General features: G+C 36.3%; 1 protein-coding gene across 6 annotated transcripts in view; it reads left to right on the forward strand.

Annotated features, from left to right (window-relative positions):
- The window catches only part of RYR2 (ryanodine receptor 2), a 380,370-nt gene that overhangs the window by 126,769 nt on the left and 235,268 nt on the right, over positions 1 to 18,333 (forward strand). For 4 of the 6 annotated variants that reach the window (XM_088053181.1, XM_088053183.1, XM_088053184.1 and 1 more), the window contains exon 4: positions 8,704 to 8,724. The exons of the other annotated variants lie outside the window; for them this stretch is intronic. In XM_088053181.1, the coding sequence (XP_087909307.1) occupies positions 8,704 to 8,724 (21 nt within the window). The remainder of the gene's footprint in view (positions 1 to 8,703; positions 8,725 to 18,333) is intronic. 6 annotated transcript variants of the gene reach the window in all.

An 18,333-nucleotide genomic window follows, 5' to 3' on the forward strand; every position in this document is an offset into this window, starting at 1 on the left:
GCATGGAAAAATACAGACTTGCTGAGTTTTGAGACTGAAGATCATTTTTGTAGCTCAGATGTCTGACCCTACCTGGTTTGCAGAGTCCTTTCTCAACTCATGTATGCCATGGCATGAGCTGAGAGGAGAAATAGCACATGCAATAAACTTTCTACTGAAATTTCTTTGGAAATTCCAGTAACTTTTCCAACTTCTCCCAGTGAAATTCTGATTATTTTCATATATGACTTCAAGATTTTATTGGTTTGATGTAAAAAAGTAAAGAAAAATAATGCCTTAACACATGGATCTAAATTCTTAAGAAAGAGATTAATGAAATAAACTGTTTTGTGGATCTCCATGGTTAAAATTGATCATTTCTGCTTGTTACCGTTTATCAGTGAAGTACAAAAATTATTTTGTTTCATGCTAAAATATTTTTCTCTCATCTTATTCTTCCTCTTTCTTTTTTCACCCTAGCATCTTACTCACAATGTCTTTTACCACAGGCCACTCTTTGAAACCTTTTGTGGATAGGATATGATAGTGTTTAGGGGCTTTCCACATAACTTGACATGGAAATCTCTTGAGGATTTGAAGGCTACAAACATAGCTGTTGGTTTAAATATAGTAGAGTAGGAAGCATTTTCTAAATTCTTTCTTACATGCTTATTCTGCTTGTATTTAAAGCAGTTAAATACCTCCTTTTTTTAGTCTAACTGCATTTTATAAAGGAAAATTTCCTTTATTTTGCTTCCTGATTCTGGGTGGATTTTTCATTTCCATCAGGTTTTTGTTTTTCTTTTGGTTTACTGGATCACTTCAAACTGAGAATAAGACTGGACTAATCAAGAACTCAGATTCAGAGAGACAACTATGAGGGAACTATTGTAGTTGGAATTTGAAAAGAGCTTCTTGAAATTGGGATTGTGAAAGTGATTATTAAAGGGAGTGATGCAAATACATAGCATTCACTCATGTCTGAGTGAACACTTCAATCTGTGAGGAAGTGCTTAGCTAAAAGTTTCATTTGTTCTGCACCTTGGCATAACCAAATAAATAGACAGACTACTATTGAGTTAATTATCTCTCTAATATAAACCTGACACTGATTTTTGCACTGATTTTAGACTACAACAATTAAAAACAGGAATCTTTTTCTAAGCATTGATATAAAATTTTTTTATTTTTTCATTAATTCATTTTTCCCTTAAAATTAAGAAATTTCCTTTATTTATGCTGTTATTTCTGGATCTGCTGCATAATTTTCCACATCTTGTGAGATTGTTTGTTTCTATACATTGTTTTCTCCTTCCTGTTACTAACAGGAGATCTTCACATTGGAGCAGAACTGATTGACTAGTATGCTGCCTGCTTCTTGACACTAGTATCCATCATTTCTTTCCTTCCTTAGTAACATTACTTCTAGAATGTCTGCATTTTCTTCCAAATACCACAATCTTTTCCTTGCCCTCCCCCTCCTGCCCCCCAACCCCCCATCCAATTACATTAGAGAAATATTAAAATAGACACAGAATAACTCAGACAACATGAGAAAATAGCCATCAAACAAAGATAATTTATTTAAAAGTCTCAGTAATATTGTGGTAAAGCATTGTAATTAAGGCTAGGAGTTTTTCAGACTTGTGCATTCATAAATCTATGTCAGACCTTATTAGGAGAATGAAAGCATTTGATTGCACATGTTGTGTGTGAAATCTAAGCTGAAGTGTTTCTGTAATATGAAAAAATTTAATTTCACAACCTCTACTCCAATAGTTGACAACTTCATTTTTCAGGAAAATGCTGTCTACAAGATACCCATCAGTTAGGCAACGTTCTAGCTAAATTGCATCATGAGCTTATTAACTCCCATCTAATCATCCAGTCATGGCTGATTAATCACTCCTCCTGGTGCCTTGTTTTATTAAAATCTGTTTTCTGTGCCACTGACCAGCAAACTGCCGTCTAATTTCATGTGTGGGATAGTCTTTGCTGTGGATTAAAGTGAACCCTTTATCCTCTGATCTGAAGGGCTGTGTGAAGGAATCATCACATGCAAGTGTCTTGCATGTAAAATTATCCCTCTGTGTTTAAGGGATAGAGAAAATGTGCATTTTCTCACAGAGCTGAAAAGCTTTCCTGTGCTTCTAAGGCAGAATGGAGCCATTTTGGGATAGAAATGCAACTGTAGCTGGTGGATTTTTGAATATTCAAATCACCTATCTCCAACTGTGGCACTCTGAATTCATTAATTACTTTGTATTAGTAAGCAGCAAGATAACAGGGAGAGCTGGCAGCTTTGTCATTTTCTCAGCATGGGAGGAGGGCGAAAGTAATTTCATCTCTCATGCCAGCGGAAAGAGGTAACACCTCCCATTTCTTTTAATAAGTGCTGTGTATGTTAATGAATAAGCCAAGTTACCAAGGTGCTTCCTTAAAAAAAGTATGAAGATTGGCAGTTAAACGCACTCTTGACAATTTAAGCTCTCTGATTCACACTACAGTAGCCTGGTTAATAACCTATTTGAAAGCTAACAGCAGCTGTGAATATGACAGGCTGAAAATGTTTTCAGGTTTGCCAGAAGAACCCCCACATGTAGGAAGGAAGAGTCAGAAGTGAACCAGAGGTTTCTTGATATAGCAAACCAGAGCTGTTTTATTTCCTAGTACTGACCAGAAAGTTTTCTTAATTAAACTTCTGAGCAAAAAGGTGAAGTTGTAGCTTCTTATTTCTATACTTTGAGTTTTCTCATTCATTTAAGGATTGTCTACAGGTACCAGTCATAACTCTCTGAAATAACAAAATGCAGTAATTTTCTTAATAAATTATTTGGCTAAGTCTTTATCAGATGGTGGTGTGTCATAAAGAGGGAGTTGCTTCATCCAACAACATTAGCTTGTACTTACTGCAAGGTCTGCCGTCCAAAACTCGAGTTTACATGGCCTAAGTGCTTCTTACTGCAAAGAGAGAAAGTGACAGAAAGAAGAGGAAGGAGAGGAAGAAGATCTCAGTGTTTAATGCAGTGTGGGTTTTTGTATCATGTAGATGGATGTATATATTTTCTACCATTGAAAACTGTATCAAAAGATGAGATGGTTTAGAGGCTTGTTCTACTTAAAATACTGATCACTAATCACAGCTATTTCAGAGATGCCGTGTTGCAAATAGGAGCAGGAAGTAAAACAGTGGGGAAAAAAAGCATGGAGCTTTTACAGAGAAACACGTATTGTCATTTTCTCCTCAGTGCACCTTTTATTTAGCATCAGAAGTGATTGTTAGCAGGCCATTTCAAATAAGGCAAAAAAAGAGGACGGCTTGGCTTTGATCAACTGCTCCTTGATCAACTGCAAGTGCTGGAAAAGATCAAGAGTGGCAGGCACAGTGTTTTTGCGCTCTGCTTATCCTCAGGGTCAAGCAAGGACAGGAATAAAATCATTATCCATTCCAAATCTTAGAATTGTGACATGCAAATACTTGAGGCCTGGCACATGGTCTCTTTAGTGTGTGCACTGTGTTTGGGATTAGAATGTGAGGTGTGAAAGCAAACATTTTTATTATCCTAGACAAGTTTCCTATTTTGGAGGTAGATAGCAGCAAGCCTTACCATGACCCTTGGAGTGCTAATGTGCTCAAAGTTTTCTTTCTAGGGTGATGGTCAGTAAAAAAATGATGCTGGGGGAAGAGAAATCACTTTTGTTTCTACTCAGTAACATTTTATGATCTAAGTTGCATGCAGAGAAGCAATTGAACCAAACAGACATGAAAGCACAGCTCTTGAAGTGTCTTGAAGACAAAAGTCTACACTGGAAGACGACCCTGGGCTGGAAGAGAAGGCATGTCATCAATTAGCTTGTTAAGTTTTAAATTCAGGATGTCAAAGGTGTCTATGAAGCTAATCAAGTGTTGTAATAGAAGTAAGGAATAAAATTCAATTTGAAATCTAGTTCAATTCTACTTATTTTCACTTTGCTTATCTTTATTAAAGTTTTAGACAAAGATTTTGTTATATGTCCTCAATTTCCACAACAGAGAAATGAAAAAAAATATGCAATTTTTGAAGTAAGAGTTTGGCTCAGAAAAATGAGTTTCAGTGCAAGGGAAGATATAACAACTACTAGTGGATGCTATACATTTCTTCATTGAGATTTCAGTCACGATCCCATCTGTAGATCATGACAATATATTATAAGTATCATGGCAGTTCTCATAAATAGTTGTAGAGAATGTGATTAGCCATAGCCAGCTGAGATTCTTCTATACACTGTGAAATAAAATTCCTTGGTGTTTTTGTGTGCTGCTCAGGAAGATGAAAGAAAACAGAATACAGAAGCCAGAATTAGGAATGGGAGGTTGTTTTCATAGCTTAAAGTAGCTTACTTTGCAGCTTTTGCACTTGTAATTAATGCCTCTGTATTAATAGATATTCAGCACATGTTCTATGAGCTTGATTTTTGTCAAATTTAAAAAATGAGTTTGTGAATGACTCCTCATAGTGCCAAGAAGATCCCTCTTTATTTCTCTTTATTTAGTTCATGGCTCCTTATGGCAAGAGAAAGCAAGGGTAGTGGAATAATATTTCTGCTCTTTTAAACTGCCTTTTATGTCTGCTTAATATAGTTCTGGGTATCTGCAGTGCTTGGGAAAAGTGATGAAAAAAACAGCTTCCCAGTTTGGATTAAATGCATTTAAAATGAAAATTTGACTGAAAAGATTAGAGTTCTGATGTGCCTCTGAAGAGAAGTCAGCAAGTGCAGATCACTCTGAAGTTTCTGGATTAGCATAGCAGTAAATTATTAGGTTTTGGCTGTATGTTCTTCATTGAGAGTTCTTACTAGAGCTACATGAAATTTTAAGGGAAGTATTAAGACTCTGTACTATGGTGCTCTCTTCTAGTTCAAGAAGGGAAATCATTACATCATTCTAAATGCTGCCTTTAGTCTTTTGCTTGATTCTTAGAACAAAACTTGGAATCATTTGGTTTATTTTTATAGCACTACTTGTATGTTTTAGACACCCAGATATATGAGTGCTGTACCATTTTATTATCTACTACTCCCTAGTTTCAAATGTCATAAATTTTACTCATTAACTTATGTTTAATGATTATTGTAATATAAGTAGTTCAGTCACTAAATAAATTCCACAGATATTATATCGTTCAGTCTTTTCCTAACTGATGTTCTTATGGCAAGATAATAATTCCTGTACTCAGAATTGTTGTATGGCAGTGTACTGACTAAATTTTAATATCCAGCATTAGACAGGGTCATGTTCTTTTTTTTTCCCTTTTTTTTTTTTTTTAAAAAAAATCTTTTGAGTGCCCAAGTACATGAGGAAATATTTCTAAGTAGCACACTGCCTTTGATATATATATGTTTTAATATGGATCCTGCATCCTCTCCTGGAGGAAATGTAAATCCAGATGTTCTTTGGGTAAATAAAAAGAGAAAAATCAGTATATACCTAACTAAAGTTTTTTTTTTCCCAAAGAATGTGACTTAATGGTCAGGAGAGAAGATGAGCTGGATGAAGAAAAGTTATTGAGTTCCAGGGATCTGGAATTTTTTTGTGACAAGACAAAAATTCCTGTGCTTTATAAAAAAAAATAAATAAAAAAATAAAAAAAATAATTGTACTGTTCTTTTGGACTGTGTTTAGCATAATGTATGATTGAAAAGAAGCAGTTACTCTGAGATGCCACAGTGAGAGAGAAATTAAGAAGTGACTGCCAGTCCTTGCCTGGTTCTCTCCCAGATGTGCCCTAAACTAGGACACCTCCCATGTCCCCAACCCTTCCTGAGCTTTAAACCTTCTTAGACCAGTTGAAAGTTCTACACCTCCTAACAGGTGGACAACTCAACAATTTACTAAGTTGAGTAATTTATGGTAAGAATAGGTAATTTCAAGTCCAAGGAACATTAAGCACTCCAAAAAACAGAGATAACAAAATGTTGTCTGGTAGAAGAGAATGTTAGAATATGTTTTCTTGTTTGTGATTTTCTCTGTTTGTTTGTTCAATTTCTGGTGTGTATGTAGATTTTTTGTTTGTTTGTTTTGATAGGTTTTTAATTATTTTTTAGTTCTCCCCTTGGATTAATGACTAGTGCATATATAGCAACAGAAACTTTGAATCTTACTGTTTCCTGAATTTGGATGAGTGCTGGGAAATTCATGGGAAAAGTGTTCCTATGGCTTCTAGTCTTGAAGACAGACAAAAGATGGAGGTGTCAGTGTGAAACAGAATCTGTATTTAGATGTGCTGTGGAGGATTTGCTTGCCTGTTTTCTGAATCATAGCCTAGATCTTAAATACAAGTGCTAGACTGAGGTATCCATTGTTTCATTTCTGCTTATGTGAGCTTTACATTTATTTTGTCTACATTAGGACAATTACTCTTGGATATGTATAATCTTATTTATTTTTGGATTTACCTAATCTACATTCCTAGAAATTTCCAGATGAGTAAATATAAGATTCTATCATGCTTATGTCTTTTTTGCTCCTCCAAATGGGATGCTAAATGTCCAGGTCATGAGTCTTTCAGAACAGGCTCCAAAAGCAGACAAAATTTTTATTTTTGTTTTGTACAAACAAGTTTTAGAACTTTAGATAAGGTGGTCTGTAAGAAAGGAATGTCTTCTTGTGACTTTAGTCACTCAGAGAACTTATGGAAGAAATGTGAGGACAGCAGGACCTGGGAGGAAGCTCACAGAAAGCCTATAAAATACAGCTACAATTTTGAATGGAAGATCTTACTGTGCTGTGCACTGTACCACTCTTGCAGAATCAGATCTTTTTGGATAAATTCATAGTCTTTCCCATGTCAAACTGTACGGGTTGACAAGTGTACATACACTGCTCAAGTGGCTGTCCTGAGACATATTCTATTTAACCATGAATATACCAATGCAGAATTAGTGCGTGCAGTGTATAAATACTTGGAAAATAGCACACATGACTTATGAAGCTAACTGGTGTCTGTTAAAATGAAGTAAATGGACAGTTCAGCAATTATAAGGCAATTAATTGTAAAGCTGATGATGGCTGTTGAGCTTTGATTGGGTTTTTGATTGAGTTCTTTGATAACAGTTGAGGCTGCCTTCTTCATTTACACTATGGGACAGCACTTTCTTCTCAGAGCAGGGCAATAAAGCATCATCACCTCTTTCTTGCATTGTCACACAGAAAAATCGCTTGTAGTGCTGTTTCCAGAGCATATACAATTTTAACAAAGCAAAAGATGTATCAAAGGCAAGGTAATAAAACTTGTACATAAATAGAAACTACTTGTAGTTTTTATATAAAACTATAAAACTATAATAATTTTACTAATTAATAAATAAAACTCCTTGTACATAAATCTAACTTGGCTATTCCTTACTCCTTTTTATTTAAGACAGTGTAGTTGCATTTAGATTTAAATCATTGCTTACTTTTATAAGTTGCAAACACCTTTTCAAATAATTTCTTATTTTGTATCTGTTTTAAAATATTTAGCTGTTTTTGAGGAGGCATTTCTGCAGTTATGGTTGATAACGAAAGTCACAGTAAAGATTGCTAAAAAAATAAATGAAGGCAAAACAGAATTTTGTGTACTAGCAGCACTGAACGAAGACATAAAATTACTCTTTATTTGAAATGTATATTAAAAGTGAGGAAGTTTACCTTGAATGGAGCTATTTTAACAGATGAGACCTAAATACATGGCCTTTTATTACAGTAATTTCACAAGCAAGTTGACATCTAGATATTACTGGTTTTGAAAATTGCTCCTGCTTTGTACTAAGCTATCTTAAATTATTAAACTTTTATGTGGCATCTGCCAACAAAAGGTCAATATGTGCCTGCAGTAAAACCACTGAAGGCATGATATCCTGCAGCATTTTCTGTGCAAAGTCCAGAGACCAATCTCCAGATATATCTCTCCAGATATACTGCTCTCAGTGCCAGCTATGTATTTATAGGTAGCGGCATGCTGACTGTTCTAGTAGCTGAAATGTGTTCTACTAGATATTCTCAATCATTTCTGAGACTATAAAATAGTCCAAAGACTTTTTAGAGAGAGTAATTTAAGATCTGTTTCCTTAATGAGTCCTGAAACAGTTAATATAAAACCTTAAGCTTTTGGAGTTATTCTCACTTTCCCCATAGAAGAAATGGATGCCATTTTTATGTGCTGTTTGCTGTTCTTATGCAAGATATTCTCATATGCTGCAGGTTGTAGGGTGAGGCTTTGACAGGTACCCCTAATTTTAACTTTTAATACTTATGGCATTCTTTAAAATGGCAAACCATGAATAGCAGCAGTGAAATCTTTTCAAGCGAAATCTGCTAGTGGCAGATCTTTACTCAAGAGGAAATGGAGATACGATTTGAAGGATACTGTGTTCTGCATTTTTGACTGGTTGGTACTGAATACAGTGTGGAAATAAGTCAGCATCAGTCTTCCTTTGCTGCCTGTTATCTGATTTTAGATGGACATTTTTTACTTCTAGAACCTGAAGTGCTTTCTACAAATTAAAGACAGAAAGTGAGATATTGGCATTTTAAAGAGAAGATGTCAGGAGAATATCTTCATTACTAGAAGCTATAGAATAGAATAAATTTTCTTTCTTACTAGATACATTTCTGAAAATATGAAATGTTAACTTCAAAATAGACTTTGATGTGCTGTATTTAAGGAAAGAGATTTACTGATTTCTTGCTTTTTCTTTCTACAGCTAGTTGATGTGGAAAAATGGGTATGTGATTCTGTCTTTTATTCACTTGATCCCAAATGTTTCATGTTGCCACTGAGTCTAACCTGTCTGTTTTGATACCCTGTGTGTTCATGACCCTTCAACTTGCACGGCTCAAAAAAAAACAAAAAGAGAAGTGAATACATGGTCATGTAAAATCTGGTTACTCCTGAACTGTCCTACCAAATTTCATGTTACCACAATGACTTTTATCTCTTCAAATTTGAACACAGAATCTTGTAATATAAATGTATAATTATTGCCTTTTAGTTTTGAGCCCTGCTGTCTAATGTTATAACTCCATTCTGTAACCCACCCTGTCTTTTCCAGTATAGACACTGTAATCTTAAACTGCATGACAGTAAGATAGTTAATACTAATAAGTAATGTGTGATGCTGTGTGTAGCTGTAAATATACAAAATATATTTAGTGATGGAGAACAGCCGCTACAGAGTAAAACAATATTTCCTAGATCTTAGGAAATAAAGCACAATTTTCTGCTAAATGTGTTGTTAAGGCCTTTCCTAATGTGTCTGTGTATGCCATACATATTTGTTTAGCAATCTGATATAACTCCCCTCCGTGGGACATATTTATGTATGTTTTTCTTCAGTGTAATCTCTAACACCTGTGTTATGTATGAGTTAGTGGTCATAAAATGTGTGTAGAATTGTTTGTTCACCTTGAAATTATTAGAGGTCTCTCTGAAAGCTTGGACTATAATAGGTGTCCTTGGTTTCTTAATGCATAGTATGGGCTGCAGATGACCAGAGACAACCTCAGATATCCTCTGAAATATAGCCAATAACATAACTATAGCATTGGTGTCATTTTATTTCAGCTAGAAATTACAGAATTTAATCTGTGATTATTACATCTTTATAGTAAGTAGTGACTCAAGTTAGAGCTTGCCTGAAACTCCTGTAGGTAAGTACACTGTTTAAATAGTGGCTTCGACTTCTCAACACGGTTTTTACTGTACTCAGAAATATCTGTGTCATGTCACATAGGTAAACCTTTATAATATTTATGAAACAATAACTGTAGTTAAGTATTAATTTTTGCTAATTGTGTCAGTATAACAGTATAATATCCATATTCTTTGGATCTGGTATTTATGACAACCATCAATTGTTATTAAATTGATTTTAAGTGTTTTTAAGACATACTGATGGTCAGGTTATCTTTTTATTTTGTCCAATTTTTAATTACAATTGAGAATGCTTGGTTATACATCTTTTAGATTCTGTTGTTTCATTCCTGTGAAGAATTTTGCTATAAAGAAAAAAAAACAGCAATAAAAATCACATTCAGTACTATACAGACACCTCTCCTCCTAGTGTGCAACGCATGAAATATTATATGCCAGAAGTTTATTGGTGACACTGACATGGCTTATTTTTGACTGAAGTGTTCATAATCTGTTCATGGAAAGTGTAGTATTACTTGCATAAATAGAAATCAGAACTGCTATTTTTGTGGTGTTTTTTCTTTTTTAATTCATAACTTAGTAATATCAGAATCTTCCTTTGGAAAGACTGCTTCATTAAAATGTGTCCTTAAACCATTAAAAAAGAACTGGTTCTCATGAGAGCAAAGCTAAACGTGTCATTCCAAGTTACACTGGGTAAAGACTTTTGCTAATAGACAAATTCTACAGTACAGAAAACCTCTCTGATGGGGATGGAGTGCACACTGGCTTTACTTCATACATAAAATTATTCTCTCCCAGATGAAGCTTCGGTCTGGCCTGTAAAGCAGCTTTTAAGTCCCTCTGTAATGGCAGAGTGTTCCCAGGGGTCTTATGGTGGACTGGAGGTGTAATGAATTAATGCAGTAGAAAGCTGGCTGTTGTAAAGCTGCATAGTCACTGAGGCAGACATCTCACTTTGACCCATGTATTTCTTGATAAGCCATTTTCCAGTACAGAACATGCAAGGTTAATGCCAGTGTGTTTGGTTTTATCTGTCTGTGGAAACCTTAAAGCCCAAGCCCAGAGAGAAGCTGCATGTCAAATTAATGAGCAAATTAGTAGCTAAACCTTGCTGTAACCAGTTTCATGCTGTTCAAAGGATAAGCTAGTCATTCACTTCTGAGCTGTTCCAGCCTGTAAAGTGTACTAATGAAAGTTTTAGAAGAAATTACTCCAGTTCCTGTGTACTTCTGTCAATTGACTATAATTCTTCTTGTGATTTTATTCCAAAATCTTTATTCTACTGAAGGGATGTGCTGGCAGTTGAAGCTGGGTGCAAATTAAATGGCTTTAAGATACTTGTTGAACTCTTGGCTTCATCCTTTTGTCTCCGAGCAGGTGTGAGTGTGAAGGCTTGCAGGTCTGCTTAAGTGCAGAATCAAGCAGATTAAAGACATCTTGCCCAATAAAACCTAGTGGAAATAAGGCATGCTGGTTATCATTTCATATCTGAAAATGGCTTTCTGCTTTTTATAAAACTGCCAAGGTGGGAAACCCCCAGTATTTGATCAAAGGGATTTATTCAGTTTGAACCAAAATTTAAAAGACCCTGAATGTATTTTCTTTACAGAGAAAATGACAGTAATGAAGTAAGATGAAACTGAATTGACTCATAGTGACAGGAATTACTTTAATCTCCCTGACATTTTTTGCTCTTTTAATGTGTTTATGAAATAAGGAAAATAAAGTGTCTGTGAATTAGTAATGTGCTTGAAAATTTGTGAACTCAAGGGAGGTGTTATATACTTGCATACAACAGGACTAATGTACTCATAAAAGCACCTGTGTGTCTGCCTTGGCTTTCAGGACAACTGCTTAGCTCTGCAACAGGTCTCAGTGTAAGGATAAGAAATTTTCTTGGGTATCTCTAGCACGTGATAATTTGGCCTTTTTTACACATTTGACTACATCTAGTTGGTAAATTATTTTGAAAATTTAAGAGCCATCCAGAATTGTTGTTTTCAGGAGGGATTACTCTGAAGAGCTTTTTACCTGAAAGGAAATGAAGTGTATTGCTTCTTAAATTCTGAGTGCAAGGTACAAGAATTTTCATGTTTACCCTGGCTGATGGCAAAGCTATGCTAATTATAATATTGAGGGATTGTCTTAAATTTCTGAGGCAGAGAAACCTCTTTCACTGAGGGCAATGGTAATTTTTTTTCTCTTCCCCTCAAGTAGTTGCTATGTTAGATCAGTTTTATGCCACTAGTAAAGCTAATTTTCAATTTATTCGGAGAAAAGAAACTTGCAGGGTAAGGAAATGCATTTCAGCCACTTTTCAAAATAATTGCTTTTGTTACGGAGGCTTCTAAGCTGAGAAATAGTGAATAAATTCTTGCTTTGATAGTGTGGACTGGATAAATACAACAAATGGACTTTGACTAGAGGAAACAACCTAGGGTTCTTGTAGAGGTTGGAGCCACAAAACAAAGCTTCATCAAGGGAAATGATTCAGGTAATAAGTCTTCAATGCTATTAAAATAATGAATTGTACATCAGTACTTTATAATCAGTATGATTTTCAAGCATTAAATGAATTATATAAGGACAATTTTTTCTTGTAATTACTTGCTCACAGTTAATTTGCTTAAATATAGACTGATTTTTCATATTACTGTGTGAAAATATGTTATTTAATCCCCCGATATAAAGAATTTGCATTCAAATTTTAGATATAAAATAGACTGCAGAGGTGGCTCAATGTAGGGAGTAATATGGGCAGTGATAACTCAGTTTTATATGCCAAGAACTCAGTTCTAATACATGCCTTGAAGGAAAATGTGAGAGAGTACTGTTTGATGTCAGTGAACAGGCATATCAGAATGGAGTGACTATGGAAATGCTTCTTAAAATGCCACATCTACAGTGATAGTTTTAATCACATCTTCAATTCCATTCATAGTGTATTGTATATCTTAGGGGATGCTAATTGCAGCCCAAGTCTAATTCACATCAGCAAAAGAAACTAATACAAACATTTTCTAAGTACATGTTTTAATTTCAAAATAAATCTGTGTGCAGATTGATTAAAACTTATCTAAATCAAATAGTAGCATTTCCAAATGTATGCTAGGGTTTCTTTGGTGTTTCTCCCTCAGACCCTATTATAGATCTGAGAATTTCAAGCAGTGTTCTATGTAACAATAGTAATTTTGATGAATTACAGCAAACTGTCTCAATTTACTTGTTTTCAATACTTGTTGGATAGGTTAGTGTAAAGATCTAATATTTCTGCATAAGCAAATGTAACACTATAAAAATGGTACAAAAGATGTAGTCAGGAGATGACCTCTAAATTAAAGTTTTTTTGGCAACTTTCCTATTAAAAAAAAATCCAAATAAAATAATTTCTCTTTGCATCTAGCCAGAAAGCCCAAGAATTAGGGTGAAGTGATGATAAATTAGAATGGTAAGTTATAAGCTACCTGAAAGCTGACCAAGGAGCCAAGGAATATAATGGCTTCAAACAGCTGTGAATATTTACATTAAAAACAAATCCTTAGTGTCCTCAAAAAAACCTACAGTAGGTTTTAAATGTCAGTTATTTGCCTTATTTTGAAAAGGAGGAAATAATTAGGAAGATGAATAGAATCACAGGTGTTACATTCTTCAAATACAATGTTTTGAAATTCTGCGAAATTTTTTTATTTCTTTTCCTTTTTCAAGTCCTGTTCCAAACCAGTCCGGTATTCCAGCTGCTGAGTGCTCAGTTTAGTTCTTCCATGAGAGTATTTGTTTGAAATTGAGCACTCACATAAGTAGTTGTTCCTGAAAGGTCAGATAGTAAATGCAGCTGAAGACTTAATCAGAGGAATATGATTATCCTGTTGTTGGTTACATTCAGTTACCAGTTCTACCTCTCAGGACGACTTCTGAAAAAATTGGGCATGAGGGAAACAGCATTAAAAATCAGAGGACACTGATTTCTTTAACAAGTGAAGGAGAAAGTTATATTTTCAGGGCATTTAGTGGTCAAATGTGCATTGGTCTCACTTTGCAGGATTTACTGTACTCACTGCTTACTCACTGCCCTCACCCCAGTCACAACAGAGTGCTTTTGCCACTCATTCCTAGTCAGGCTCACTTTGACCTCCAGTACAGTCAGTTGTTGGGATCCCCCTGTCACTCCAGAAATACAAATGGGAATTGAAGGTATTACAACTGTACTTTGGTGTCTACTATAACTTTTTACAACTGTGGGTCTGATGAGCCAGACCATTGGATCCACACAGTCCAGTATAGTCCAATTGTCCCTTTCATCCAACTTTCTGTGGGGAAGGCCCTTGTAGGCCTAGCAATAGTTTTGACTACTCACTTTTTGTGAATATGAATCGGAAATCCCTTCAATCAAGAGTAAGATCAGCTCTTCTGCTCTGGGGAACTGCCCACAGGAAACTGGACCAGTAATTTTCCTGGAAGGACCTCATTTGTGATTGTTTGTCTTGCAACTCACATAATTGTGCCTCTAGGACTGAGGCAAATTTTCCAGCTTAGTTCCTCATCTCCTCTCTGGGGTCGCTCAGGTCAAACCACAGAGTGGTGTGTACTCACTGTGTCCTTGCTTTTGAGCAGAGGAAAGCTTACTCCAATAATCAGGTGGGGAGTTGGATCTCTTCGATGCTGGAAAAATTTTTCCACATCTGAGATGATGAAAGAAGAAAGATTTTCTTTGTGTTCCTGGAGTTGTCCAGCCAATTCATCCACCTCCAGCATGACTAATTTCCTCAGGCATTGGATACCTTTCTCCATGGTGGTCCATTTGCCTAGGTGACACACTCTTGAAGGGATACCTTTCTTTGACGTCTGACAGAAGTTGCCTTCATGAACCTAAGGACTTCTACCCCTTTTCCAACCACTTTGTCAATGCTTCGTTACCTGGAAAGGAATCCCAGCTGTTTCGCTTCCTTACCCTCTAATTCCAGGCTCCTGCTCCCATTTTCCCAGCAAGGAGAAGCAAAGTGGCAATAGGCTTACCTAGACAGTAGACAGCAGCTGAAATCTTTTCACACATCTCACAGTTCACTCAGGGAAAGAGATCCAGTAGCTGGCATTTGTGAGTTTTTGCTCTTTGCTCTTTCTTCTCCCTTATCAGTGTCTGCCTCTTTTCCTCCTCCTGTTCTTGTGATGGCCCTGCTTTGGAGTAGTCGGCTTTGTCCACTTTTTCCTCCTGCTCCCTCTTAGAAGACGCTTTTTCATCCCTTAATAAATGACCTCACTTTTGCTTCCAATATTTATTTTTTGTGTACTGGGAAGACTGATACTGGCATGTGTTGGTTCTTTGGTTCAGCTGCAGTGCCTGTTGTCAGGGTTGGTGGGGTAGCCACAGAGCCTATAATTTTGCCATCAAATCCAGAGACCTTCTCTGCCCCTTGAAGGTATGGAATAATGTAGAACAGGGCTCAGTAGGCCTATGTCAGGCCTATGATTTGTGTCTTTCTGGAATTGCCAGGATGACAGAATCCTTTTCCCAAATATTTTACTAGTTTCTCAGGATTCTGCACTTGTGCAGAGGTGTAATTCCGAAATGATGGAGGTGACTACTGTCCTAGGCATTTGCCTATTCTATCCCACACACCCTGTCACTCATCATTTTCCAGCCTCAGTGCAGATCTGTGGGTGGTATTCTTAAATAGTTGTTTAACCATAAACAAGACCTGAAACACATTCAGGAGCCCTAGCAATAGGAACGTGCTGGTTTGAATTTCCTGAGGATGTTTGGTATTCTCAAGCGCTGTTGTAATTAGCCTGGAGAAGATGGAGGAGGGTATCTCCCCCATAGATTGACTCTCATTGAAGTAAAGATAAAAGGTGTACCTATTACTAGTTTCCAGTAGGTGGTTCCTGGAAAACAGAGATGGTGTCAGTGCTGAATACAAACTCCAGGTTAGTCTCACAACACTCAATTTTATCCTATCCTAATGCAGTTTTATAAAAAACAACAAAATAATGGACTTTATCCAGCCCCCAGAGGTGATAAACAGCACGGCAGAGATCATACACCACAAGTAAGATGTTACCTAGTTCAGCTTTGAGAACATATACAGCAGCTGTAAGAAAGATGGCCTTTTTATCAAAGCCTGTAGTGATGGGATGGGGGTGGTGGTTTTAATCTTGATAAAGGTTCATTCTGTACTAGATGTAAAGGAGAAGTTTTTTATGATGAGAGTGGTGAGACACTGAAGCAGGTTGCCCAAAGAGGTGGTGGATGCCCCATCCCTGGAAACATTCAAAGTGAGGTTTGATGAAGGTCTGAGCAACCTCTTCTAGTTGAAGATGACCCCCACATCTCATTGTGGGGGTTTGGACTAGATGATCTGTAAAGGTCCCCTACAACCCAAAACACTCTATGATTCTACATTTCCATGGACTCTGAGAGCAAATAAATCAACATTGTGACCAGAGACTAATAAACTAATAAAATGAATGCTTATAAATCATTTTTTTAGTCAGATATATTGTTATCTCAACCCTTTGTGCCCCATTTTGGGCTCCAGAAAGGACTGGTGGGATTTAAATCTGCAGCCAGTTAAATACTACTACACTGTTAGGTCACTGGCTCCCCAACCACCAATAGGATGAGGGCAAGAATTGAGAGAAAAAAAAATGTAAGATTTGTGGGTTAAGATAAGGACAGCTTAATAGGACAGAAAACAAAATATTAATAATCATAATGAAAAAAGAATTAGGATATTCAAAGCAAGTGATGCACAATGCAATTGCTCACCACTTACCAACTGATGCCCCGCCAGTTCCTGAGCAGTGGCCCCAGGCCAGCTTTCTCCCCAGTTTGTATACACAGCATGACTCTAGGTGGTGTGGAATATCTCTTTGGCCACTTTGGGTTGGCTGTTCTGGCTATGTCTCCTCCCAGCTTCTTGTGCCTTCCAGCCTACTCCCTGGCAGGGTGATAAGAGAACCTGAAAAGTCCTTGACTTAGTATAAACACTGCTTAGCAACAACTAGAATATGTGTGTTACTGACACTGTTCTCTTCCTAAATTCAAAATACAGCCCTGTGCCAGCCCCTAGGAAGAAAGTTAGCTCTGTCCCAGACAAAACCAGGACAGGAAGTTAGAATTGCTTTAAGAAATTTGAAATTATGTGTTTTCTATGTTTAATTTTCATATATGCATTCTGAATTGCTAATTTTAGTCTGGAAACTCATGTAGCACAATTGTCCTGAGACACAGAGAGCAAGTGTTCAGGAGCAGAAAGTCCTTCCCTCTGCTGAGAATGAGTTTAAGAAATTTCTTGTGTAACAAGCCTGTTGGTGAAGTACATAATTTCTGCTGGTTTTTTTCTTTCTCTCTTTTTTTTTCCGAAGCTGAGAGTTAATGTTTTTCAAAGTAAACATTCTCCTTTAGCTAAGAAGAGATTTAAAGGTCTGAAAACCTTGGAGGGTGTTCTTGCAGAACAGTATGACAGGAGTGTCCAGAACCCTCTGTGCTGGCCATTTGCCTGCAGCTGTGGCCCTCACAGGTCATGACCTGTAACTTCTCAGGCTTGGCCTTAGCTTTCACAGGGGCATTCCTTTGCATTTGTGGGCATAACATATGTTAAAGTATTTGCCATGAAAACATTTTTGCAACAATTAAATTTCAGAGTATGGTGGTTTCTTGAAGAGATAGATAGATAGATGGATGGATGGATGGATGGATGGATGTTCAAACTTCCCTCACCCACTGATGTATTTCAAGTTTTCATGAGAAGGTCTGTTCATGACATATCCTAGCTCTAAGAATGACATGTAAATTATCTTAAAAATTATTAAGTAACCAAAGTAGCTTTAAAGCACATATGACTCACCCAAATAAATGACAGTGGCTTCTCTCTCATTGGCTATAGTTCATTTAATACATCAGCTGAAGAGAATGAATTGTTAAATCTGGTCTTTCAAAGAATCCAGCACAAGAAGCTGCTGTATTATTTTAGTAATCAATGGAAGATATAAACTATTCACTTTAATTTGAAGGTAGTTAAAAGATTACAATCAAGCATTTAAATAAGTTATCAAGAAGAGAACCAGAAGGTTTTACAGGGCTGTTGTTTAATGTACTTGTAATATGGAAAAAGCAATGGGGTCGTGTAATTCTCAGAATAAAATTTTATATATGATTGACAGTTGGAAGAGACTGAGGTTTTTTGCTATATCTAATGTCCTTGATAAACTGAGAGTGTGTTGGCAAGTGAAAGTCTGTATTGACAAATGTAGAAAAGGATTCATTTGAATTAATCATGCACATAAATTTTTTATGTAGTAATGAGTTTACACACTCCCACTGTAGAAAGTTCAGCAAAGATACCTGGTTAGTTTCTGGAGCCACCCAGTAAAAGCAGCAAAATTTCAGAGTGACAACTACAAAGCTATTCTGATAAAAACCAAATAGACATAAGAGGAGAGTAGTCTTTGAACATTTTATGATGATTAGATTATAGTTTTTTTTTCCTTTTAGCTAGAACATCTTGTACATCTTTGAGAAAAGATACTTCTCTTTAAAAATGCACGCATCAAATGAAAGCAGCCAGCCTTGCTTGGAAGCTCTCCAGTTAGAATATCTTCTCATTTGGGATGGAGACAAACTTCAGTCCTCAGTTTTAACCTTTGTGATACCAAAACATGAACTGATGAGGTCAAAAGG

This window comes from Pseudopodoces humilis, chromosome 3, assembly GCF_049639895.1.
Source record: "Pseudopodoces humilis isolate 2021_Gansu_Grassland_sample_001 chromosome 3, ASM4963989v1, whole genome shotgun sequence".
Taxonomy (NCBI): Eukaryota; Metazoa; Chordata; class Aves; order Passeriformes; family Paridae; genus Pseudopodoces; species Pseudopodoces humilis.